Source organism: Neovison vison, chromosome 2, assembly GCF_020171115.1.
Source record: "Neovison vison isolate M4711 chromosome 2, ASM_NN_V1, whole genome shotgun sequence".
NCBI lineage: Eukaryota > Metazoa > Chordata > Mammalia > Carnivora > Mustelidae > Neogale > Neogale vison.
Window position 1 is genome coordinate 43133666 of NC_058092.1, and position 26395 is coordinate 43160060.

Consider the following 26395-nt stretch of genomic DNA (forward strand, 5'->3'; position numbering starts at 1 on the left):
CAGCCACTCCTGCCTGCCTTACCGGCCCCACCTCCCATCCTCCAAACATCCCCTTTGAGCTCCAGCAACATGAAACTGCCATGCCCCGCATGCTTCTCTGCCATTTTCCTGCCATGTGCCTCGGAGTGGAACATGCCCCAGTTGGGCCTCAGTTCGGCTTCCACATCAGTGCCTCAGTGATCTGAACCTGTGGATTTGGAGGCCTTGCCAAGGCCCCAAGAGCAGCCTCGGTATGCCCCGTCCCCCTCCCCCTCCCCCAGCAATAGTGCCGGCTGTGGAGAGCAGGGCTGTGCGTGCGGCAGGGCCCAGCGGGACCACACAGCTATAATTACTCCAGCAGCAATCAGAGGCTGACTCAATCAGGGGCCTGGAGCCCCAGGGCTGATTCTCAATTTGGAAGAAAGAATGAGAACCCTGATCAGGGCTGGGGATGGCTCTCATCCTGAGAGTCCCAGGATGACCCACGTGACAGACCCAGTTGTGGAAAGCGCGGTGTAGACCTCTGCAGCTGGCTCCCTGCTACCTGCCAGGGAACAGGTGAACTCTGTCGTCGCCCGGAGCTGCCAGGCCCGGAGCGAGAGGCTCACTTACTTAATCCGCACAACAGCCCCTGGCAGGATGAGGATAATGTCGAGGCCTCCATCCTGGAGGTCGAGAGGGCAGGTGCTCTGGAACCTGGCTTCCTGGGCATCAATCAGGTCACTCACTGGCTATGTGACCTCAGTCAACAGCCCTCACCTCGGTGCCAGCAGAGTGGCAATGATACTATTCCCTAGCACGTGGGATTGTTAGGAGTCCCAAGTGAATGTCTGTAAGGCACTTAGAATGCCCAGCCCAGGGCTCACTAAGGGTTAGCCACTGTAATTCCCCAAATGAACAGACGAAGACTTGTTTGTCCACTCAGTGAGTTTCTGCCGAGTGCGGCCGTGTACAAGCCCTTGTGGTAAGCACTGGGGTCTAGTCACACAGCTGCTAAGACTGAGTGAGGGTTCTAAGTCAGCTGTGTCTGACGCCTCACACTTGGCATAAGTCTGTTGCACCTGCTTGTGGGGGGGGGGTTACTCGTGTCTCCCCCTCAACTCGGACCAGTTTCCCCTTTTCTGACTTCACAGCTGGAATGACAGGGCATCAGAGATAGAGAAAAGGCTAAGTCGGGGGAGGGGGGCAGGCATTGGAGGCAGGGCCCTCAGACACTACTATGCGAAGGGAGAGGCGTACCTGGGACCCCAGACTTCTCCCTAGGAATACATTTTGTGAAATATGAGGCAATCCGCCAAGAATACAGGATTCATGGGATTCATTTTCTAGAAATTCCCCTTCACAAATAACTGGTGTGTAGGGCCCTAGAGAGCGCAGACACACAAAGATCTTTTACAAACGCTGCCTTGGGGCCATAGTGCAGGGTGGTAAAGGAGGTCTGGCAGCTGGGAGATGGGGCCCTTCCAGAGCCCCTCCATCACCCGCACACCACAGGACCCCCGGAAGCACAGGAGGGAGCTGAAGTCGGCCAGTGTTGCCCAGACTCCTGACTGCAGGGTCGGCCATGGGGGCTGCCGGAAGTGCAGGTTCCTGGGCCCAGCTAATAGCAGACAGAGTCCAGACTTTGAGGGTAGAGCCCAGGAATCTGCATTTCAGTAACTCCCCTCTGCCCCTGGGAGATTCCCATGCACCCCCTCTGAGAATCACTGGGTTAACATTCTGCAAGTCTAAAAGATAACAGAATATTTTGTCTCCTTTAAATTCATTCCCATATAAGCAAAAGAGGCTTCCTGCATGCCTGCAAACTCCTGAGAGAGCAATGAGACAGAAGGACAAGGTGACCATCTCCCCCTGAGCCAGGCTGCAGGAAACAGATCTTCGCAGCGGAGTTGGAAAGAAGCCATGTTTGCTGAGCACCCACGCTGTGTCAGGCGACTCCATTTCCCATGCGGCCCACCACCTCCCAGGTGAGCAGACCCTTCAGGCTATGTGTGCCAACTCCAGGGGTGCCCTTCAGGTAAGCACTCCATTTGACAGAGGAGGAAACAGGCTCAGAGAGACCAAGGAACTGGTCCAAAGATGCACAGCAGGTGAAAGACAGAGTCCAGGTTCCTCTGACGGTGGTGCTCTTTCATGAAAACCGGCATGCTCCTGTGGGTAGAGGAGTAGCCTAAACCAGCCCCAAACTCTACACCCAAATGCCCAGGTGACCGAAAAGGCCCTTGACCATCCTCCCCACTTCTTGGGGCCTACTTCTGCGGACCCCAGTGCAGCAGGCAGCCGCTTGAACTTTTAATGAATATTTATATAGTTAATTGCATAACCTTTCAGCAAGGACAATGATTAAACAATCCGTCTGCTTCCTTTCTTTATAATTAATAAGACATTTGCTGTGTCCTTAAATAGACAGCTCTAATTACAGGCTCTGGAGGATTCCGCAATGCCTGACAGCAGCCCCTCCTACCCTCACAGAGCCAAGGCACCGTCCTGGAAGGCCAGGACACAGAGGTCACGTTGAGGAGTCCCCACTAAAGTGATAGGAGACAGAGGCCCAAAGAGGGGAAGGGACCGCCCAAGCTACTGGATCCCCAGTGTTCGAACCTCCTCTCTCTCCTAGAACCTGACCGTCTCTGTTGTCACACGCTCTTCCCTGAAGCTAGGATGGGAACCTCACTCTGCAGGCTGTGGGGTCAGGCCTTCTCACTGCCTACCTCTGGAAAGCTGGCCTGGGTTAAGTGCTGATATGCTGTGTCTCCCCATGAGGGAGGAGAGAGCCAAGACTACCTCCATTTTACAGATGAGGCCAGCCAAGCCCAGAGAGGGTAAGGTGTTTGCTGAAAGTCCTGTGGAGAGAGGCCAAGTTGGACTTCCAGCCTAGATCTCTGATGTCTAAACGCACTGCTTAACTTACCCCATGTAACCACTGCCCATGAGAAAAGCAGGCCCTGTTGGTGCTCCCAGGACCTCTGGGCTGGAGAGGGGTCACCAGAGGAAGGAGGCTCACTGGGCCTCTACTCAAGTAGGGTCTGCAACACGGCTGCCTAATGTCCACATTCAGGACAACTGAAGCCGAAGTCCCCTCAAGCAGCGTGATGCAGGAGAAAGAGCATTAGTGAGTTCTGGAGTTGGGCACACCCGGGCCTGCGCCCATCCACTAGCACGCAGGTTCCTCGGCCAGTCACTTAACCTCTCTGCACCAAGGCTCCCTCTGAGAATGGGGCTACAGAGCCTCCAGAACCTCCACTAGGAGGTTTAAATGAGGAGATATGGAAATCTCAACACACGGGGCCTGGAACAAACTCAGAAACCAGTTGCCCCTGTTTCATCTCATGAAATGAAAACGCAAGGGGCTGGAAGGGGCCTGGCCTTGGCCTCGGGGATGCATGTGACCACAGTTCACAGCCCCCCCCCCCCGCCATGGAGCCTTTCTCCGAGACAGACACCCCGAGGAATGCCCTGGCCTGCTGCCAAGTGTCCCCGAGGTTCTGAGAGGCAGGCGTGAAGAACCCTGCAGTCTCTCAGACTCCAGGAATCCTCCAGGGTCAGTCGGCGGGGCCTGGAACGGCATGCCATAGTGGCTGGAGGCATTACCCGTTCCCGGAGAATCCTGCCCCAGAAATCCAGTCCACCGGCGTTCTCTAATTTATGTGTTCACAAATTAATAAAAAGAGAAATGTCTGTCGAGTAAAAGAATTGAAGTGTCTGCCGGCTGCTTAGGGAGCGGGCTCGTCTGCAGGGACGGGACATGCGAGGCTGAAGTGCAGACGACCTCCAGATGGGGACGGCCAGCTCCAGGAGGACCAGGGAGCCAGGCGGTGGGGATCCCAGTGTCCGGCTGCTGTCCAGGAAGCATGGCATGGGGCCGCCTCATGATGCGGGTAGTGAAGGAGTGTGCAGTCACACACAGCTCCTTCCTGTGGGCTCGGGCAAAGTACTCCTAGCTGGTAAGCCTCTAACTTGCCTCTGGGCCTCAGAAAACCTCTGGACCTCCACTTGGTTCATCAGTAAGGTCCCCTTTCCAGTGGAAAGGCTCAGAGATGATGAATAAATTCCCATTGCCAATAAACAGTGCCCAAAGTTGCCACTCACTCACCTTGAACCAACCTCCCCTCCCCTACGCCGTACCCCTCCCATCGGATGCCTGAAGGTGGGTCAGAAGCCATCCCCAATCAAGGAAGCTATAATTAGACCTGAAATGCCACTTTCATTAGGCAAATGTCCCAGGCTTTCCTACTATGACTCCTGGCTGTATCTGACAGACACAAATCCCAGAACCAGAAGGAAACTGAGCCTGGAGAAACCCCAGCTAGCTAGGGGCAGACGACACAGTGGGGAGCACAAAAATGGGAACATCCTCCCAGACCCCTTGCCCTCTCCATGCAGACCCCCTCCGTTATTCTAAAATTTTAAATTGCTGTATGTGGAAGAGAGGGCCTGGAATCAAAATACAGCAATGAGAGTAACACTGCCAGTTACTTGTGCCCTGACAATCTGCCACATTTTTTCCATTTCATCCCCGTAACCCCTGCAAGGCAGGTGCCATCACTCCGTTTTACAGATGAGCAAATGGAGGCTCAGGGAGACTGGGCAAACTGCCTGAGGTCTCATGGGATCTGGACCCAAACAGATCACATACCCACCAAACCCACTACACTTTACTATTTCCTGTAATCTTTGAGCTGGTTGACGACCTAGGAACCTGGTAGGCTATACAGGTGAACCTGGTAGACTATGGGGGTTGCTATGGCAACACTAGTTAAATGGGCAGTGGGTTGGCTACCAGCTTCCCATTTGGTGGGGAAGCAGTGAGCAGGCCTGTTGCCAGGTCCTGCTGCCCCAAATTTTGCCAGACCCTTAAGGTCCCATTCTGACCCACCTCCTCCAGGCAGTCCCCTGCCCCCCAACAGGCCTTGCCCACCTCTGAGCAGTGTAACTTTGCACAAAAAGTGGAATCCTGGGCCTTAGGTCCTAGCTGGAAGAAAGAAGGTCCTAAGTGTACAGGAACTCTGAAATGTTAGAAACTGGGGTCCAGAGACAGACAGGAGAGTGTGCAGGATCTCACAGCAAACTCACTGGGAGAGCCCAGGGCAGGGCTGGGTTTTCTGACTCCCAGGGTGCCATCTTAACTCCTGTTCCCAAGGGCATTCTGTCAAGCCTCAGGGAGAGCCTGATGAGCCTGCCTTTTATCACAGAATGCCGATCAGTCACAAACAACCTGTGTGTCTTGTAAGCAAGGCCCTTGACTTCTCCAGTTACTCAAATGTCAAATAACAGTGCCTTACAGTGGGTGCAAAGCAGTCCTGTGAGGTAGGAGGGGTGAGGCTGGAGGGCCCTGCCCCGCTAGGGGATGGGAAGGCAGCAACTGCTAGGAAAAACGAGAGGGAGAAAGACAGAGGGAAATATGGGGCATGGCATGGAGAAGAGGGATGGTAAGAGGGAGGCTGGGCAGGGGCACAGACAGGGGGTGGCCGTCCAAGAGAGCAGGGTGGGCAGGGCCCTGGAGTTGGAGCCAGGAAGATGAAAAGGGACATCAACACAGAGACAGAGATACAGGGAGAAGGGGGAGCCCAGCTCTCAGGCAGTAGGACATACCCCAGTAATAACTGCTGAGGCTCCCCTTGTTCCCCTGCTGCCCCCAGTGTCCAGAGGAACGGCTAGAGTGGGGTTGGGACAGCCCAGCTGGCTGATTGCAGGTCTCCCTGCTCAGCTCCCTATGGCTACAGCCCCCTCCCCAAACACCCACTCCTGGCTGTCCACAGCTCTGCCCCTCCTTAGCTGGGCAGCCTTGGGCAAGTGGCCAAATCCATCCTGGCCTCAGTTTCCTTCTTGATAAACAGAGATCCAAACTGGCCCTGAGGATGAGAATCCCAGTGGGCGTGGCTGGGCTTCATGCCTTCTGCAGCTCAGGACAAAGCTCTGGACCGCCCCCGGGACAGGTTGGCTGCCTGTGGCTAAGAAAAGGACAGGGCCTGTGGCCTGGCCAGGGCGGGCAGAGGCAGCTGTGCAAGGAGACAAGGGGGCCTCCTGTCTGGGGCCGGGGTCGCTCCTGCTCTCCCTTTCTTTCCCCCTTTCTCTCTTTCACGGGGAGACTGGTGGCTCTGTTGCTAGGAGACGAAGAAACCCAGTTATCACCAGCCACAGCCCTAGATGGACTATGGGCCTCCATTGTCCCCGCCTCTGCCTGTGGGCTGAGTGTGACCCCTAACGAGAAGGACGAGGAGGATGGTAATTGTGACTTGTGGGTCCTCAGCAGCCCTCTCGGTCTCACTCAGCTGAGGCTCTGCCTCGGGACCTGCTGGGGCCTTCCCCGCCCCTTTCTCATCTCCTTTTTAATTTAACAAATGTCACGGAATGACCCGCTGGGTGTAAGTTTGCTTTGAGGATTAGGGCCTGGAAAAGAAATCAAGGAGAGACAAAGCCCAGAGTGTAGGAGGCGGGCCTGGGGCTCTGGCTCGGGCCCTGGGCCTCACCCCTGGCTGCCTCTGCTGTCATCCAGCCTGCCAGGGATGCCGGGGCTCCTGGGCTTAGCTGGCTCAGGGCAGGGGAAAGACCTGGGGCCTCAGAGTCCTGGCTTGGTGGTCTTGGGCAAGTCACTCCGTCTCTCTGAGCCTCAATGTCCTGCTTTGCAAAATTTAGGAAGTGACAGGACCTGCCTCATGAGGCTGCTGTAGGAAGATGAATTAGTGCGTGCAGAGAGCCTAGCACTCTGTCTGGCCCAGAGTAAATACTTAACAGGCACCCACTGTTAGCAGTACTGCTAGAATTATGATCAGAGTCCTCCAGAAAAATAGTTTGGGAGGCCACAGGGAGACCCAGAGGATACGCTCTGGCTGCTTCTGGGCAGAAGGGCTGTTTCTAGCTCCTGGTGCTCCAGGAGCAGGGCCCGAGCTGCAGGAGGCCTGTGAGGAAGTCAGCAGAAACCAGGACTGGATATGCCTGGCAGTGCCCTGGGAGCTCCTGACAGTGTGGCCCAAGGTGGGTCTGGAACTGTGTCTGACAACCCCCCGGGCTTCCCAACCTCCAAAGAAGGATCTGATGAAGAAGCTGAACCAGCCCCATCCCGGCCTGGCCCTAGCTTCAGACTCACTGCATGTGGTCTCGGACTCATCAGAGCCATCAGGACACTCCTCCTCGCCGTCACACTTCCACCGCTCTGGGATGCAGTGGCCGTTGCCACAGGTGAAGTCGCTGTCTGCACAAGTCTTCTTGGCTGTGGGGCAAGGAGAAGAGCATGAGGGGGCCTGGCGGGCCAAGTCGGCTTTTCTAGGCTACGGTCAGGTGGCACTGGGGCGACCAGGATGAGCACTGTCGGAAAGCAGGACTGTGGGACCACCCACTACCCCCACCGGGCAACAGAGGGAGAGGACAGGAGAGATGTGCTTATTCCTTCCTCTGCTGAGCACTGTTGGAGACAGGTGATTCCTGACCCTGCCTCCAAGTTCAGGAGCTCAGGTCCAACGAGGGTACCAGGATCCATGCTCCAAGGGAATGCCTATTCTTCTGTCTTATTCCTCTTCCCCCAAAGCCCAGTTCCACAGCCACCACCCCCGGGGAAGCCTTCCCTGATCACCTACGGCAGTTACTATAGCCCCTTTGGCCAGTTCTCAGTCCCTTTACTGGCCTGTCCAGCTCCCCAACACCAGGCCTTTCTGGAAGCACCAGGGAGCTGTTGCTAACGAATCCTAAAAGCCAACGATTACTCGGAGACAAGATTTTTTTTTTTTAAAGAATTTATTTATTTATTTGACAGAGAGAGATCACAAGTAGGCAGAGAGGCAGGCAGAGAGAGAGAGGAGGAAGCAGGCTCCCCGCTGAGCAGAGATCCCGATGCGGGACTCGATCCCAGGACCCTGGGATCATGACCCGAGCCGAAGGCAGCGGCTCAACCCACTGAGCCACCCAGGCGGCGCTCGGAGACAAGATTAATGAGGTAAATTCTGTTGGGAGTGATGAAAAGAGCGTCTGCTGGGTGAGACACCCAGTCAGTCTCTGGAGAGAAAGTGCTCTCGAAGCACTTACAGCCTGGAAGGGAGGCTCCTCGGAGGGTGGGGGGCTCTGAATCCCAGCTCTGCCTCTCTCGGTCTGAGAGGCCCTTGTGGGTGCTACTTAACCACCAATCCTCTGTTTTCTTATCTATATAATGGGAAGAAGAAAACAAGGGCTCTGAGGGGGAGTAACAAGTTACAATGTATGAAGAACATGGACAGAGGTCCTGGCACCCAGGAGGAAGATGAAGATGCAGTCAGCAATAGCTACTGCTGTTTGGATGGTCTGAGCCTTAGCCAGAAGCAAACACCTTAGCACAGGTGTTCTGTGCCCTCACCCGGGACCTATGTAGCAGACGGAGATCTCACAGCTGGTAACAAAACTGGGGGTGATAAAGCACAGGCGACATGGTTTGCTTTTCTCCCAGTCCCACCACTGGCCGGAGGCTTTTCTGAGGTAGGAACACTGTCAGATTCAGCACAGGCTCAACTCAGGGTGGATCTCCGTGGGGACACTGGACTGGGGGTGTGGCTGGCCAGCCTCTGCTCCCACACCTCTAGGGCTGGGCTCATCTTCTCCCAGGGAAGCCTTGGATTATGTAACTCCTCCCATGGGCCCTCAGGCTGCCTCTGGGGCCATGTGACTACTCTCTCTGGCTTGAACAGCCTGGTTGGGATATGGGGACAGACTCTGGGTCTCCTGAATCCAATCAATCTATTTTTGCCTTTCAGTGGAATCCTTGCAGGACATCTGAATTCTAAGATGAGTTCTCTTCACGTTTTCTTTAGAAGAATACCTCTGTCTATGCAGGGCTAGAAGAAATGAGAGGAATCCATCTAGCTACACAGTTGGTGGGGGGGAGGGGGTTCTGAGGCCCAGAGAAGGCAAGGGGTTAGCCCAGGGAAACACAGCAAGGCGGAGATCAGAACCACTTCTCCTGCCTCCCAACCCAGGCCCCCCAGCAGCCCTCCCTGAGTTCAGCATGAGCAGCTGGTGTGGGTAACAGGTACCAATAGCACCTTTTGGTAAATTACCACCTATAATCCTCTGAAATTAAGCACAGTTACAAACCACAGCACCTGGGGCATCTTCTGACACAAGGACCAGAGCATTCCTTCCACGAGAAGCTCTGTGTCCACAGAAAAGAGGAAGTATATATCCCAATGTCTTCTTTACCATATTCTAACTTCCTCCAAGCACACTCTGTGTGCCAGTTTCCATGCTAGGCATTTTACCAGAAAACCCCACGACAAAGGGCCATGCGTGTCCCAACTTGACAAACGAGGAAATTCCAGCCCAGAAGTGTTAAGTACGTGCCCAAGGTCACACGTGGGTGGGAGCAGGTCAACGAATTGACTTCACAGTCAGATCCCCTGCCACCCCACCAAGGCTCCCCAAATAGTACACTCAGCAGCCTCAGACACAGAAGAAGAGAAAAATTCAATGAGCCTGCATCTGTGCCGGGCTCTGCACGGAGCACACGGAAGAGATCCACCCAACCTGCCCCTCAGGGACTTGCGGCGAGTGAAGAACAGAAAGAACCACAAAGAGTCAGGCCAGCTTGATGAAGAAGGTGATCAGGGGGCTCTGTCACTAGTCTTGGCCAGCCAGACACTATTGAAAGAGCCCTTCCTCCCTGGCATTCTGGGAGCCTGGGAGTGAGCTTGGCCTCCCGCAGCGTGTCAAGCCCTGCTCGCACCAGGCAAGGAGGCCGGGGCAACCAAAAGCACCACTACGGTCTTGAAGGGCAGCCTCGAGGCCACCCAGGCTCAGGAAGTGGCAGCCTCAGGGATGGATGTCCCATGGCAGTGTTCTGGAGGAGACGTCTGTTCATGGTCATGACCGGGTTTGGACATGTTCCACCCTGGCTCTGGCCAGGTGAAAACCCGATATTCCAGTGACTCCTCACATCCATCCTGGCAGTGCTGTGAAGCCCATCTTATTACAGAAGAGGAATCTGGGGGTGGTAGGCAGCAGAAGTAGGATTTTAATTCCATGTGGCAGCTGCTAAAGTTTGGGTTCTTTCCACGGAGGCCCTCAGCCACTTCCATATTGTCAGGCTAAGAGGACCCCAGAAAAGTAAATGCAGTTTGTGACCAGCGAAACACCTCGCGGGTCCCCAGGGTCACGGGACCAGGAAATGGGGCAGATCAGCCACATTGTTCAGAAGGATCACGTCAAGTATTCCCCTGGAATGTACCCGGACTGCGTGCTAGAATAAACACGGGCCTGTCACTTGGATCACTCTGGGGAAACTGAGGCAGCATGCTCACTTTCAGGTTGGGCACCAGATTCAATCACCTTAACGGGCCATGTCTGAGAGTGTAACCCCATGGAAAGATCTGGAGGAGGTGAGACTGAATCCTGGCACCGTCGCCTCCTCTCTGGGTGACTTCGGGCAAGTTCCTTCCCTCTCTGGTCAAGTGGTGATGCTGGCTTTCTCGTGCAGTGCCGACACAAGGTCAAAAGGCAAAAGGGCTCTCCCAAGGGATCCCAGTGGGCACCCCCGTGTTGGGTTGGTCAGTGTATGAGTCCACCAAGGCAGAGAGCCAAGCAGTCTTTCAACCCCATCAGAGCCAGCCAAGCCAGACCCCATTCCTGGCCTTGGCTCTAACTCCCAGGGCATTTCCCTAGCTGGGCTAAGGAATGGCCTCCGTTTCCAGGGATTTATCTCCTTCCATGCCCATCTGCCCCTTGGACAATGCCCACCTCTGTGAGCCCCTGGACCCCATAGCCCAAGAGCTGGGCATAGTCATCCAGGATCTGCAACATGATGGGCCATCACAGAGGATTTGGGATTCCAGAGGGTGGTGGGGAGGAGCCCAACCCCAGGGCAGAGTTGGGGAGAATGGGAAGTCCGGAACAGAGGAGGTAGCTGTTGCCGCTTATAACAAGAACACAGGCAGAGGAAAGCCTCCAACACTTGTGGGCAAACTCTGCTCTGCTATATATGGGCTGTATGACCTTTTGCAAGTTACACAACTTCTCTGAGCCTCACTTTCTTTACCTACCTTCAGAGGTCATATCGCTGCTTTGCCAAACACACAAGGTTGTGGGCAGCACATGGGCTAAGGATGGTGTCAGGGCTTTATAAACTGGAAAGCATGAAGGTGCAAGTTTGTGGCATGGGAAGTCAGCAGCCCTAGCCGCTGTGCGTGTGACCTTGGGCCCACCCGTCACATAGGACCTACCTCCTCCTCGGGAGATGGAGGTGTGGTGCCCATTGAATCTTACGTCCCACTCAACACTCAGAGTCTATGATCTTGTGAAATTATTATGATTCCTCAGCACCTCCCAGCTTCTCCACCCCAGAGGCCCCCTTCCTGAGACAATATGCATCTTTCACGCTGCTGTTTCCCCATCCCACCCATGCTCAGCCAGCAGCCCTGGGGCAATGGAAGGGATCAAAACAAAGATCAGTCGGGTTGCCAGGTGGAGCTGCCTGGTGTGGAGTCCTTCTGGCAACCACATCTCTGTCATGTCACAGCCCAGGGGCTTGACGGTCCCTGGGCAGGTCTCCCCCTCTGTCAGCCAAAGGACCAGGGGCCAGAGAGAACAGCACATGTCTGCAGGAGGGCTGCCACTGAGCTCTGATATTCTGAGGCTCAGTCCCACTGTGCGGCCAGGAAGCCAGGGGAGGGTCACCTGACCCAGCCCAGGAATCAAGGAAGGCTTCCTGAAGGAGGGGACCATGTTCAGGGAAAAGGAGTCAGCCAGACCATGGGAGTGAGGAGGGCACAAGCGACAAAGGCATTCCAGGAAGTGGGATAACAGGGCCTGGGGTTGTGGAGGCAGGATGGCAATTTGGGGCTGGTAAGGAGGCTAGTGGCAAGGGACCTGGGAGCTCCTCTAGGCTGGTGGCCATCTGACCTCGCCTGGCACCAAGCTGCCCCTCAGAGGTCCCCTTTCCCTGAGCTCAGCCAGCTTCTGCTAAGTACAGGGGTTGCTGCTTAGCAGCCAACAAAACCCATGCCTGTAAGCTCCCTGGGCTTCCTTTAGGATTTGGCGAGACTGTGTGTGACGGATGATTGACCCCTAGCAGAGAAGAGAGAGGCAAGCAGTGGGACAGAGAGCAGGGGTAGCCATCCACCCAGAGGTCTCAGAGAAGACTTGCTATTTTCCTCCTTTGTAGATTCATGATGCCTGCCGGCTTACAAAAGGTCCGAGAAGGTCTGCAGATATCAGATTCACTTTGTTTCTTCCCACATTTCCCTAACCTACTTATGGCCAAGAAACTTCCTTTTTAGATGCCATGTCTATTAATTTCCCAAGAAACAAGTGGGCCAATGAACCACACCTGAGGAAATACACTGTCATGCAAGTCCCTCATCCTGCAGGTAAGGAGATGAGGCCCAGGGAGGGGAAAGACAGGTCTATGGTCCCACAGCCGAAGCTGCTACCCAATCTTCTGTCTCCAGGCCAGCTCTACCAAGCCATGAAAAATGGGAGGTATTCATAGGGCACTTGGCCCAGGGTAAAGCTAAAGGGAGACCCCAGTCCTCAGAGCCATGGTATCAGGCCACATTGGACAGGGAGACAGGAGAGATATCAGGAATGCAGGCCCTTGGGTTTCTGCAGACAGGTCGGGAGCCCCAACCTTGAGGGCCCGACCTTCTCTGAGAGCAGAGCAGAGACCCATGGCAAGGTGGATTCTGGCTCAGCGAAGTTGCTGAGGCTCCTGGGTAGGTCCCAGGAGAGATATCAGGAATGCAGGCCCTTAGGTTTCTGCAGACAGGTCGGGAGCCCCAATCTTGAGGGCCTGACCTTCTTTGAGAGCAGAGCAGAGACCCATAGGCAAGGTGGATTCTGGCTCAACGAAGTTGCTGAGGCTCCTGGGTAGGTCCCTTCCCCTCCCAGGGCACGGAGGGACTAGTGTGCTCCCAATTCCTCTCCCAAGCCTGAACCAGCACTGGCTGGCTTGGCTCTGGCCCTGCAGCCCAGCCCTAAGGCAGCTGAGCCACTTGTACCAGGGTCGGGGAGATGAAAGGCCTCCCCGCCCCCTCCCCCCCCCCCCGCCCCGCCTAGTTATCCCACTGCAGAACTCGCCAGGCCCTGGCATTGCCAAGACAACCAACGGCTGCCAGCAGAACGAAGATCCGGGGTGGGGGCAGGGGGCGTGCCGGCCCGCCCCTGGCCTACTAACCTGGCAGGCAAATTTAAATGACAGTCCAGGAAGCTACTATTAAACTGTCACCCCAGCCAATGGGACGACAGACCCGACAGACCCTGAGTGTTCTTGGGCTGCAGCAACAACACAGCAGGAGTGAGAGGGGGAGGAGACTGTGGCCCAGAGCAACCCGCAGCCCCCTCCTGGGAGGCCCCCCATCTGCCTGCCTGGTCACCCGCTGGCCAGAGCCACCCTCTCAGGCTGTGGTGGGCCCTGGCACGGGAGCTGCTGGCAATGCAGGGCCTGGAACACTTTATTCTTTATTTTTAAGAAGAGGAACCCTTTTTCCAAGTAAAACCCCAACGTATAAAACAGGCAAACATGAAACTGCACTGCTTATCAGAAACGGTAAGGGCAGAGCCCTCTGACCTTTCCCCATTATCCCCTGAACAGTTCTGCAACAGGCCCTGGGGTGGGCTCAAAGCCCATCCCCAGCAGCTTTGGGGACCAGCAGCACTGGGTTCAAGCCCCGACCCCTCCCCGGATTTGTGAAGTTCCTCAGAATCCTCTGTGTAAAGATTCCGGTGGGTCTAGGCACCTGGTGAATTAGTCGGTCTTTATCTCGGGGTTTTAAGTTCAAGCCCTATGTTGCATGTAGAAATTACTTAAGAATAAAGTCTTAAAAAAATAAAAATAAAGACCCCATGGGTCCGATCAAACATACAGAACAGCTTCGGAGGATTTAAGATTCTAACTCTCTAAGAAGCCAAGGTTCTAAGCACACTCTGATCTGCTCACCCTCAGCCCCAGGGACAGGACTCTAGGACAGTCACTGCATGAGTCACACATGCCCATAAGCCTGGGGATGGCCTCCGATTCCATCCCTGCAAAGCGCTGTGTCTCTGAAGCCAAGTGTCCCCACATGCTGACAAGCAGACTCAAAGCTCTTGGCGATGCAGGAACGGGGAATGGTTCCCACAGGGTCCCCACACCCACAAAGTGTGGTGGGCAGGGGCTTGGCTACCCGCTTTGTGCGGCCCAGCAGGCTCCTGGGGCCTCAGGCCACCACCATCCATCAGCAGGTGACATCTGAGTGTGCTTTCTCCCCCACCCTCTCATCCCACCTGGGGAGAAAGAGGAAATGAAGCAGCAGCAGGTGCCCGGGGTGGGGGCTGGGAGCGGAGGGGCGGACTCCCGAAGGGTCTGAGGGAGAAGACTGAAGAATGAAGCAGTGAGCCCCAGAGGACCACTCTCTGGCGACGGCATCTTTGCTTTTTTAAACTGGGCAGTTTCCCTCAAAATTTTCCAGGTTCTCTTCTCCTCTTCCAACCCACCCCACTAAAGAGCTACACATTTTTTAACGTGTCCAGATCGTAAAGCCAAACCAAAACAGAAACAAACACAAGGTGTGGCAGTGAGGTCTGGAGGGGAGACTGGATGGGAGGCCGCCACAGAGAGGTCTTCCTGGAGGAGGTGGCATTTGGGCTGGGCCAGATTCCCCAGCTGGAGGAGGGGCAGCGGGGAGTGGGTGAGGGAGGTGTCAGGGTCAGCGCAGTATCGCACAGTCGGCTGTGGCAGAGGACACAGATGGTGCTCTGAGTCGTTCATGAGCTGCCCCTTGTTCTAAATGAAGAGACGGGGTCTCTGTTTACCCTCTGCTGGGTGTCCTCGGAGGCACATGCCATCCACTTGGTGAGGATGAAGAAGGAGCCCCAGACGGGGAGGGGCTTGAACAAGACTTCCTGGCCAGACTTGAACCTAGCCCTCTCTCCCCTGGCCCAGGGCTCATTCCTCAATGTCCTCAGCCTGGGTGTTCACCTGGCTGCACAGCAGTGTTTCCCCATCATTCCCATCGTTTCCTTCATCCCAGTGTCCCGCTCACATCAGGTCTGATGCCAACTAGGTGCTCAGAGCGAATCTACGGCCCCGCTCCTCTGATGGGCCCTGTGACCTCCTCCCACCCTGTGCCTCAGTTTCCTCATGGGAACCAATCTTTAATGACACCCTCCAGCTGAAACTCTGGGTCTGTGGCTCTATGACAGAGGTGTTGCTGTCCCTCCAGCAGGGTCACCTGCAGCCTTCCACAGCCTGGTCCCTCCTCTGGGCCCCAGCACACCATAGCTGCTTTCAGACGCTGCCGGTCTCCAGCTCCACTGTCACCAAGGGAGGTCCAAGCCCTTGCTGGGGTATGTGGGACTCCCTGTCGCCACGGGGAAGATGAGCGTCTCCGAGGGACAGACGACAAAGGGGTCTAACTGTCACAGTGATTTGTGGACACAGGAGGTATTGAGCTGGTGACAGCTGTAGGGGGTGGGGGAAGATGGGTATAGGGGAGAGGTGAATGGGATCCACAGGGGTCCCGGGCTGGTGCCTGCAAAAGGACTAAACATTACAAGAAGGGGCTGCTTAGGTGATAAGCTCAGGCCGCTCCCACCCTGGATTTGGGCCACCCATTTGGCACTGAGATTTTAGGGCCAAGGAAAGAGCTAGAGGGAAACTCATGGCACCCCCAGAGTAGAAGCCTCCAGAGGGTAGGTGGCATGCTGGGAAACTCTCTCTGACCTCCGGGCGAGTCCAGCCTGGCTCCCAGCTGCACACTGCCCCTCCATGCAGGTGCAGAGCCGAGAGTGGGGGGCTCCACCTCCTCGCAGCAGGGGGCTTTCGGGTCTAGCCCCAGGCAGGCCTCCTGAGCTGGAGGTCCATGGGTCTCCCTCCCTCGAGGAGACCTTGGAGCCCACCAAGGACTCCCACCTTTCGGGCCCTGTTCTCCTACCACCAGCCCCCTGATAGAAGAAGGGGCGGTTCTTCTGGGTCTTCCTCTGCTGCTGAAGAAAAGACTCCAGATCCGTCTCCAGCCAGGCTCTGCTGGAGTGACACCCAACAGACCGCTCTGGGCTCCACTACCTTCACCCACACAGATTTCAAGTTGGGAACCCAGGACTCCCTGGGCAGAACTCTGCAGCCAGAGTCAAGAAAGCCAAGCCAGAGGGGTCCAAGAACACAGAAGGGGCTGCCGCTGCCCAGGGAAGCAGCCCGGGCTTGCTGGTAGTCAGGCAGTGCATGACGGAATTTGGACGCTGGCCTGTCTGTGGTGGGGGCAGTCAGGGCAACACCCACCCCACCCCCACCCCCCCGCACCAGTCACGTTGATGTAGCGTCCTCTACCTACCAGGCGGTGGCCCTGGCTAAGGAGCAAATGCTAACACTTTCAGCGATTAGGCTGCTAGGGGAAGCCCTTCCTGAGAGGTGCCCCACTGGGCCATCCCGGTGACCACCAGGCAGCATATCTCCTCACCTCCGGCCTGGGAGTCCTGGCGGAACTCCTGTATCCTCAGTGCCTTCTCCCTTCCTCCACGGCATGGCTGGGTTGGATAAGAGGATCCCTGCATGCCTTTCCTTCAGAGGCACGGGATTACCTGCCACAAGGTCCCAAGCAAGGTCACTAGACAGAGGGACTCGCAGCTCTGTCCCCAGGGGCTCCCCACCCACGGCGAGGCTCAGGTGGGGAGCCATGAACCAGAGCCAACAGCCACGGCTCCCCTGGCGGCCTCCCCCTGCCAGGCTCCCATCTCCCCTAGAAGACGACCCATGGTCTCAGCAGAATCCTCATGAAGACCTTAAGCTCCACCGCTCCCTGCTTGGGCCGTCCCTGGCTCCCGTGGGCTTCCACGTGTACTCAGAGGTCATGGGCAGACCGGGGGCTTTCCCACCAGCAACACCAGGCAGGACGTGCTTCTTCTGTCTCCACTGGGCAAACTCTCCCCACCCCGCAGGACCAGCTCTAGCACCTACTATTATTTTTTTTAAAGATGTGTTTATTTATTTGAGAGAGCGACAGAGCGCAAGCAGGGGGAGGGGCAGAGGGAGAGGGAGAATCCCAAGCTGACTCCAAGCTGAGGGCAGAGCCTGACACGGGGCTCCATCCCATGACCCTGAGATCACAACCCGAGCCGAAATCAAGAGTCGGACGCTCGAGGGACTGAGCCACATGGGTTACCCCATGCATCTACTACTGATCTACGGTGTCTGATGATGCCCTCCACCTCCAACAAGGCAGAAAGGAGTGGAGGCCCAGCCTGGGGCTTACTGGGCCCAGAGCACTAAGGGAGAGCATTCACAAACTCCCTCCCCACAGGCCGCTTATTTTGCTGTATTTTTGGCAGGCCACATGTGGGCAGTGCCGTAGCAAGGCCCTCCAGGCTACACCCACCCTGGCTGTCCGCAACACCAGGAAGATCTGCAGCCTTGCTGGACAGCAGGCATCTCCCTTGGCCCGGAGAGGCCTTCCCTCCACTGGACCGGAGCAGAGCGAACTCAAGAAGTCATCCCAATGACTCGGTCCGCCCACGAGATGTGGCTCAGCAACCACCATGCAGCCAGCCGCAGGGAGAAGCTAAACCCGCAGGCCTCATTATAGTGGGGCCCTTGGCTGTAGGAAAGCCGTCACAGGGCCCCCCTGGGGGAGAAGTTCCACAAACCCAGGCCTGGGCTGGGGGTGTGGGGAGGAGCCTCTGAGTGGCCTGGGCTGGAGCCCTGGACACACTACAGCAGGCTTCCCCTATAGTGTCCTTGGACAAACCCCGGACCCTCCTGCCATCTCAGGCTCCTCATCTAGACACGGGAAGAGAAGGGAGGCAGGTTTTCCACGTGTGTCATTCATGCACCTGCTTTAGGCACCTCCACAGGTCCAGAGTGGGAAGCACAGATGAAGGTCTCTCCAGACCTGGGGGAGGGCTGAGCGCAGTTAGCACCTGCTTCCAGGAGGGGCGGCAGGGCTGTTGCTGGGTGACAAGGACAGCAGAAGACGGGCATGGCTCTGGGCAGGTACTCCACGGAGAGAGGGGAAGGACCCTGAAAGTAGGGGCCACAGAGGAGCACAGCCCTGGGAGGGTGGACCGGGGCACCGTTCCAGGAACGAGACTGTCTGGTTGGAAACTCAGCAGAGTCCAAAGGGAATCTGCAGCATTAAGATCCTGAAGGGCATGTTCATGTCCCCCACCCCCTACCCCCAGCTCTGTCCTAGGGCACTTTCATGCCCCCCTCGCCCCCTTCCCCCCAACACTTTCTTGGGGCACTTTCATGCCCCCCCCAGCTCTCTCCTGGGGTATGTTCATGTCCTCCCCCTGCCTCCAGCTCTCTCCTGGGGCACTATCATGCCCCCTCCAACCCCTGCCCCCAGCTCTCTCCTTGGGCACATTCACACCCCCCCCCCCGCCCCCAGCTCTCTCCTGGACCTGGCTCTCCACAGCAGCACTAGGAGGTGGGTAGAGGGTGGCCAAGGCATCACTCCCTTCGAGAGATGAGGCAGCAAAATGCTTGAAGGGCAGTGGATTGTGCCAAGGTCTTAGGGCTTGAGCAGGACTAGAGCCCAGCCGTTTTATCCCTGATAATGTACAAGGAAATCAAGGGTGGTAAGGTTGCTGTGTGGCCTCAGACAGCCATCCCCCTTTGCTGAGTCTCAGTGCTGCTGCCTAACACAAGGACACTGAACTTGGGGGGTCTCAGCCCTCACCAGCGCCCCCCTCTGTGCATGGGGGCTGTTGGCAGAGCAGAGGGCAGAGCTGGGAGCCCAGAGCTGGAGTTCTAAGAAGGGGTGATTTCGGCTGGCAGCAGCTGGGGAAGCCCATCCTGGGAAATCCAGAATTTCCAGAATTTGATCCAGAAGTAAAAGACAGATTCTAAAAGCAGATGGAGAAGGAGGTTTCTGTTTTGGCTTCTTGGTGCAGTTGGAAGGAAATGGGGTTCACTCTCAGAAGGCCTTCAGCATCCCAGGGGCTGGGTGTAGCAGGAAGGGGGAAGGAGGAAGCCACAAACAACCCTGTCCAGCAGCTTCCTGGGGGAGATGGCCCCTGGGTCCCCAAGCTCCATCATCACACTGCCCACCTCGGGCTGCTGACATCCCATTCGGCTTCAGCTGGCGGGGAGCCTGCGCTGCACCAACAGCAGGCCACCCAGCGCCCCGGAACCCCCAGTATGACTATGGGTGAGTTACTTAACCTCTGAGCCTCCATTTCCTCACCTATGAAATGGGGGTCAGGGGAGTTACACCCCTTGGGGGGCACACATCATGGGACACTATAGATGTGGAAATTATATGGTGACACCTACAGCCCACAAAGGCCACGGAGCTCTGGTCAATGACGGTCTTGTGTCTTATCATCTCCTCTGTGGACTTTCCTGCTGGGATTCTGGAGGAGAGCTTGGGTTGCCTTCCTGCTGGAAGGGGAAAGGGCTAGGGCCAAGTAGACAAGAAGCTTGGTTCAGAAGGGAGAACATTCTGGGTCACCTGAGTGCTGGGAGTAATGGGGGGTTGGGGAGGCGGTGGTTGTTAGGCTCACCAGGAACCAACTAGGACTACAGGCAGAACATACCTGGAAGTCATACCCTAGAGGCCATGTGGTCTAACACTTACATTTTGTAACGGGGGAAAATGAGGCCAGAGCGGGCCTAGGTAACCTGGCGATCACACTCCCAAGGCAACCTCAGGAAAGCAATTATACTCCTTCCCAAGACACAGTCGTGGAGCAAAACTGCAGCTTCAGAGGCTCATAAGAGTCATGAAATAGACTTAGAATCACCGAACAGAATCTTTAATTCCAGAAGAGGACCTTAGAATCTCAACACACACAATCTAAAAGTACTTAAACCCAAATGGCCCCATTTCAGGACCATGGATGGGCAAAATCTGTCCCACTTTGAAATCACAGAGAGAATCTTAAACTCCCAGAGAGCAGAACCCTAGAAGGTTCTAATCCAGGTGCCAGGAGTGGCAAAGGCCTGCCCCTTCCCCCAGTCCGTACAGGAATCCTCTGTTCCCAGCGCTGACATATGGCTATTCTGCCCTCTTGAATGCTCTCAGCGACAGGGGACTCAGTCAGCTGTGCCGGCTGGAGGCTGGATGCGTTCCTTCCTCTTGAACAGAGAGGGAAATAAGTTCTCAACAGGGGATCCCCACTTTGTACAAATGGGTTTTTCACCCCTCCTTGTTTTTTGGCTCTGGTCGGAAAGATTCCTAGGGAAGTGGAAAGGAGCCAAGAGCTGCCACAAAATGACTTTAACCACCAGACAGGCTGGTAATAGGTTTCGGTGGGAAAAAAGGAAGGAGAGGGGCGATTAATTCCAACTTGCTATGCGATAAAGGAAATTAAGGCATAATACTGAGAAGGCAGCAAATCTATTAACCTGTACGGAATACCAATTACTTCAGTCTTCTCAAAATTGCTAGAAATAAAGAGAAAACCCCAAAAGAGAATGTGATTGTGGCTCAGGGCTCATCTGGATTAGGCTGTTTGTTTGCCCTGGCACCCTAATGATGGGAATGAAGGAAAATTCCCCGTTTCCTGGGAGACGGCTGTGCCAGAGTTGGGGAGGAAAGGCAGGCCCACGCATTGCCACTGGACCACCTGGCAAAGAGCTCAGGGCAGAGGGGATCCCCAGGCACCCTTTGGGGAGAGTTTGGTGCAAGGGCCCCCAGGGCCTCCCCATGTCCAGCACATACCCTTAGACATACCCTGTTCTGGAAGGGACTAAGGCAGAGTCTGATGATCCCCCTTTCTAACTGGAAACTCAGATCTCTGCTGCTGGAAGCCAAAAGAATCAAGCAGGGGGCCTATGGCATATAGGTGTCCTGCTAGCTACTGGCAAGCCCTGCAGTTTGGTTAAGACCTTCGGAGTTGGCCGTGTCTCAGGGTGCCAGTCCTGCAGAGCTGGGGTTCAGAGCTCTGGCCAAGACCACCCACCTATTCTGAGGCCGGCCATGGGGGATGCAGCATGGGCAGAGTTAATGGCCATGGGCCACAGCTCAGTGTCTCTGGTCAGGGGCCCCACAGGAGAGCTGTAAGGTCTCTAGGCCAGATCTGGGCAGAAGGAGACAGACAGGGCCATGGGAGGCAAGTGGAGAGAGGGAGTGGGGCAGGTGCTCAGCAGATCCTCAGATCCCAGTGGCACACTGGTCCAGAACTTGGCCGCCTCTACCACTTCTCAAAACCCCTTACCCTGAGGTTCTGAGCCAGGATGGGAACCCCCAACAAGATAGGTCCCAACACAGCCTGTGTGTAGGGGAAGCCATTTCTGGAAGACCCTGCTCCCTGAGCCCACGGCCCCAGGATTTCCACCCACTTCTGTCTTTTCTTCAAGTAGACAGTTTTTCCGAGTACAGGGGGTTTGGCAGACTAGTCTGCTGCCCACTACGCACCTCCTCCCACCAGGAACAGGTTAAGGAACAGCGGCTCAAATCCTAGCTTTCTCCCCCTGAGTAGCTGTGTGACCACCGGCAGCTTACTTGACCTCTCAGAGCCTGCGTTTTCCTCATCTAAAATTGCGATGGCGAATCCTGACTTGCAGGGTAGTTGGTGAGCTATGTCTATTAATTGACATAGGGCCTGGCACTTAAAAGATACTCAGAATATTCTAGTATTTCAGAAAATAGGAATATTAGAAAACGTTCAGTGATGGAACTTCCAGCTTTTCTCAGCTGCTCCCCCACTCCCAGGCTTTGTACACAGTAGGCCCTCAAGGAGTTCTTGTTACAGTTCTTAAGGGGGCCTCAGGAGGCCTGGCCTCTTGTCAACCTAGGCCTCCTGGTTCCTCCTTACTTGGGTTTTTCCATATATAAGTAGAAAGGCTGGGCCTTGGAGAGCTGCATAGCGGAGGGCAGCTGGAAAGTGCTCTGTTGCCCATTTTTGGGTGAATGATGAGCTTGTCCAAGGTCAAGCCCACGGGAAGCTGGGAGCCCAGGGGGTCATGCAGGCATATCTTCCTCATTCTTTGCAAGTTCCCCCACTCTCCTGTGAAGTCTTCCACATCCCCACATAGGATCCAAGGCTTCTTTCGGTCACAGTGTGGGATTCTTATCCATCCCCCCACCCACCCCGCCTTTTGATAGATGGGGAAACCCAGGCCTGTGCAAGCACAGAGCCAAAGTGTGGAGGGGCCCGGACTGAAGCTGAGGCTGTGGGACTCCCTGTGCTGTACTCTTTCCACTCCACTGGTCAGCGTTTTCTTGCCTGTGGCATCTGTAATGCTGTCAGATTTTCATAGTGGTTTGGAGATGTTCTTGAGAGAGAACTGGCCCCATTTCTCAGGGCTGCTTGGGCGAGAGCAGGGTGGGGCCAGGGGCAAGGTCAGGACTTGCACCGTAGCTTCTGCATCCTTCCCATTTTGTGGAGGAGGTGGCCAGGCTGCTGGACTGGCAGAACACTGGGCAGATAGAAAGCTGTTTGACCCAGGCCCAGCCTGTCCCTCTCTGAGCCTCGTAGGACGGTTGTAAGAACTAAATGAGGAGGTGTGGGTAAAGAGCTTTGTAAACTCCAAGGTGCTCTGGAGAGATGAGGGTCTGGACCAGAAGTGGCTATCACACTGCAATCAGGGTCACATGTCCCCAGGGCCCCCTGAGGAGAAGGCTGGGAGGCAGCATCCTAGATGGAGGCCGGTGCCCTCCCTAGCTTTACAGATTGTGAGCCTTTCCAGAACCATCCGCCTGGGTTCTAGCACTGTCCTCCAGCTCTGGCCTCCCACTGTGGCTCATACAATGAACTAGAGCAAGAACAGGGCTCGAAGAACAACAGATGGTGGCATGAAGGCCCAGAGATGGTGAGTGCCTTGTTCAAGGCTGCATGACCCTTCAGCTGGGACCAGAACACAGACCTCCCGACCCCCAGCTCTGTGTCTTTAGAAAGGGCAAAAAGGGACCTGGAGGAGTTTTTTGTGGCAGAGGAAGGATCTCAGAGCGCCAACTCACAGGAGAGAACTTGGGATTCCCTGAAGCCCCAGGTCATTATGCACGAATGAAGGACTTTCAAAACAATGGTTTACCGATTATTGTTTTGACTGTGTATACAGAATGCCCTATGGTGAATATGGTTGTTGCTTGGCCTGTAAATTCTATATAAATAGAAAAGACCCAGCCTTGAGACTGCTTATGCTCATTTGCTCGTTCATCCCGCACACGTTCCCCACATTCCTCTCTCTGTCAAATAAATAAATAAAATCTTTAAAAAAAAAAAAAAAAAAAAGAATCCCACACTGCCTGCCCCCTGCAGGCCGTGTATATACTTGCCAGAGCTCCCCTTAGCCCACCCGCGAACGCATCCCCCCATCTGTGATCAGCATCCCAGCCAGGAGGGGTCAAGAGGTTGCCCATCTTGGCACACAGCCCAGCTTGACTCGCTGCCCCTAGCAGCGAGGCCCAGAAGTGTGAGACAGGCGTGCAGACCCTCGGGGTCATGCACCCAGAATGCGTCCTTGCACAGGAGCACACGTGCACACAGAAGGACACACACTGTCCACCTACACACTCAGATGTGCGCCAGATGCCAAATACACTCACACGCATGCCACACTGTGCCCATGCCACAGCACCCGGACGACACAGCCACACACACACAGGTGGCTTCGTAGAACATTCGCACACTACAGACAAATATGCATAGAATTTTCTGCTTCTCTTGTGACAGCCAGATGGTGGGATTCTCCCAGAGGGCTACCATTTAATGCTCTAATTAATTAAAAAAAAAGTCTAGGTACCCAGAGCCTGGGTTTGTTCCAAATGTCTCAGGCAATGGCAAAGCTCAAAGCCAAGGAGGGAAGCAGGTCCTAGGGGGAGGGACTGTGAGGCCAGGGAGTGGGAAGGGCTCGCACTGAACTCAGGAGATGCTCTACCCTTACCTGGAGGGCTGATGCCTAGCCTGGCAAGGGGGGCTGGGCTCAAGGGCCATCTGCCCAGATGCAGGCCTGGTCCTGGTTCCAAGAACGCCCCATGATCCAGGACAGAGACAGATCCCTTCCTGGCATCCCTGGCAGGGCTGTCCAGCCTCAGTAGACCGGGAGCCCAGTCCCTGTGGAGGCTGTCAAACCACCCTGCAGTTCTGGGGCTCATGTCCAGATCCATACTCAGTCTTTAGGGGCCCTACTGTGTGACTTCAGGACACCACGGGATGACACAAAGCACAAAGACATTGCAGTCAGCGGTGTGAGATGGATGAGGTGGAAAGATGATGGGCAGGTCCGAAGGGATTGGCAGTGCTCCGGGCCCTCCTGCTTACATGCTTCCAGGGAGGGGGAGCTCACCACATCTCATCTCTCAGCAGCCTGCTCAGATGGGCTCAGTGTCTGTCCTCTCCAGGGTCTCCCCTTGAGCCCTGGCTGTTCTCTGGGCCACAGGGCCCAGGTGGGTCAGGTTGGCGGGAATCGTAGAGGACTCATCCCCGGGCCTCTCCTCTGACTTTCCCAGGGGCACGTGCTTTGCTGCTGGGTGTTTGGGAAAACGAAGCTATAAATTTACTGCCTCACTTATGAGTAATTTGCTGTCAGGAGCTCTGCGTAAGCAGAGGACTGAATTAACGAAGCTTAATTAACATTAATGTTGTGACAGATCTCAACCCTACACGGAAATCCCTCATCCCCGCAGCCCAGGCCCTTGCCTGCCGCTTCCAGGCTCCTGTGGGCGGTGACAGGCCCAGGGAGGGCTCTGGGAGCTGCTGATGGACGTGGTGGGGGTGGGAGACTACCTCTTTCCTAGGATTAGGACGGATTTGGGATCTGGGAGCTGGAGGCTTGCAGGAGATCAGCATGGGAAGCCAGAAGCCTTTGCAATTCCAATTCCAAAGGAGATTTTGGGCTAAGTCCTTCGTCCCTGCCTGGTGCAGTGGCAAACACACAGACCTCAGAGCCTGAGCAGCCAGGGCTCGAGCCTGCCACTCACAAGCTGAGTCACCCCACCCCTTAGCACCTTGCCATCCCTGTTAGCAGAGGGACAAGGGTGTCAGGGGATTCATGGGGTCACACGTAGAGAACAGAGGTATTCTGGGATCTTCATTTCTGCCCTTCCCTCCTGAGCAACTGACTACTGGGCCCTGTGGCTGTCACCTCTTCTAATGCTCCCATAGTCCTTTGAGGACAAGACTGCTATTGCCCCATTGTACAGATGAAGGACTCGAAGTATTGAGAGAGGCAGTGATTTGCCCCAGGTCATGCCGAGAGTCTGGGGTGGGGGGTAAAGGGAACCACAGCTCCCACTATACTCACTGGAGAGCCCGTGGGGATCAGAGTGCTGAGGTGAGGGAAAGTTCAGGAAGTAGGGACATGCTGGGGTGGGCACAGGGCCTGGCAGTAATGTTTGTGGAATCAGTCTGTGAATGACAGAGAAAGGGGAGAAGTGTGTCCCATCAGAGGGGCCCAGGAACGTGTTTCTCAACCACTAAGACTTATTAAGTTGCCCCCCTCCCTCCGCCAAGTGCCCAGACTGTGACATGCTCTGGGGAAGAGATAAGGTGCATGTCCTGCTCTTAGGATAGACACCACCATCTCCTCTTGGCTTTCCCCCAGAGCACCCAGCTGAGGTCTGGCACAGAGGACACACATCATAATTTATCATTAATGACTGCCATTTTTAATATTAATGGGGAGGATAATTCTGACCAAGAACAACTTTAGGGAGCAGCAGGAGGCCCAGGAGGATCAGCAAGGGGCTCTGTGGCCCCTGTAATAGCCTAGGACCCATGAGGCCTCTCAGAATAGAGTCTGAAAGAACTCTGTTCAAGTGGGAAAAGCTGCCGTATAAGGAAGTGAGGTCTCCTTCACCCTCATGCATTCATTCAACAGGCACTCCCTGGACCCCTTCCTCTGTGCTGGGCCCTGCGTGGGGGCGGGGGGGGGGTGTGTTAGAACAGACAGCGTGAGACCTAACCCCGCCCGGGGAAACCCACACCCTAGAAAGGGATGCCAGAGGTCCCAAACCCACTCTAGAGGCAACCTCCCTTCCCCAAAGCCTAGAGAAAAATCGAGAAACCTTGCAAAACCTCTGGGCAGCCCAAAGAGGGGGTGAGTTCTGGCCCTGCAGATATGAGGCTGGGCCCCACCTGCTCTGAGCCCCCCATGGCCATGACCCCAAGGAATTCCAGGTCCTGATTCACCATGATCACAGCTCAGCCCTAGCCACCCTCCCTCCTGGCCCACAGCACCTGCCCAGTCCAACAGCCAGAAAGGGCCGGGTAAGAGGCATCCTTTGAGGGAGGGCCCTGCTGACACAGGGTATGGAAAAGAAGGACTGGCCGTCTATACTTGGGCAAGGGCAAGGGCACAGCCATTCCCAGGCAGGTGATGGCTTCACCCCTTGCCCATTTTCCTGCCCAGAAGCATCCACACCCCTCTAGCGCCGCAGTTCCTGGGGAGCTGGCTCCAAGGAAGCCCAGCAGCCAGACCACCAGCTGCTGCCCCCTCCCCACGCAAACCCTGGCCACAAAGCACCCTCCCCCCAGCTCTGCCCGCCTGCGGTGACAGCCTCTTGGCACCAGCTCTCCCCTTCCCTCCATCTGTCAGGAATTG

At 55.7% G+C, this 26395-nt stretch overlaps 1 protein-coding gene across 6 annotated transcripts in view; it reads right to left on the reverse strand.

Moving 5' to 3' along the window:
* LRP8 (LDL receptor related protein 8) overlaps positions 1-26395 on the reverse strand; it is a 78356-nt gene that overhangs the window by 35338 nt on the left and 16623 nt on the right. For all 6 annotated transcript variants that reach the window (XM_044238273.1, XM_044238272.1, XM_044238271.1 and 3 more), the window contains exon 3: positions 7067-7189. In XM_044238273.1, coding sequence (XP_044094208.1) covers positions 7067-7189 — 123 coding nt within the window. The remainder of the gene's footprint in view (positions 1-7066; positions 7190-26395) is intronic.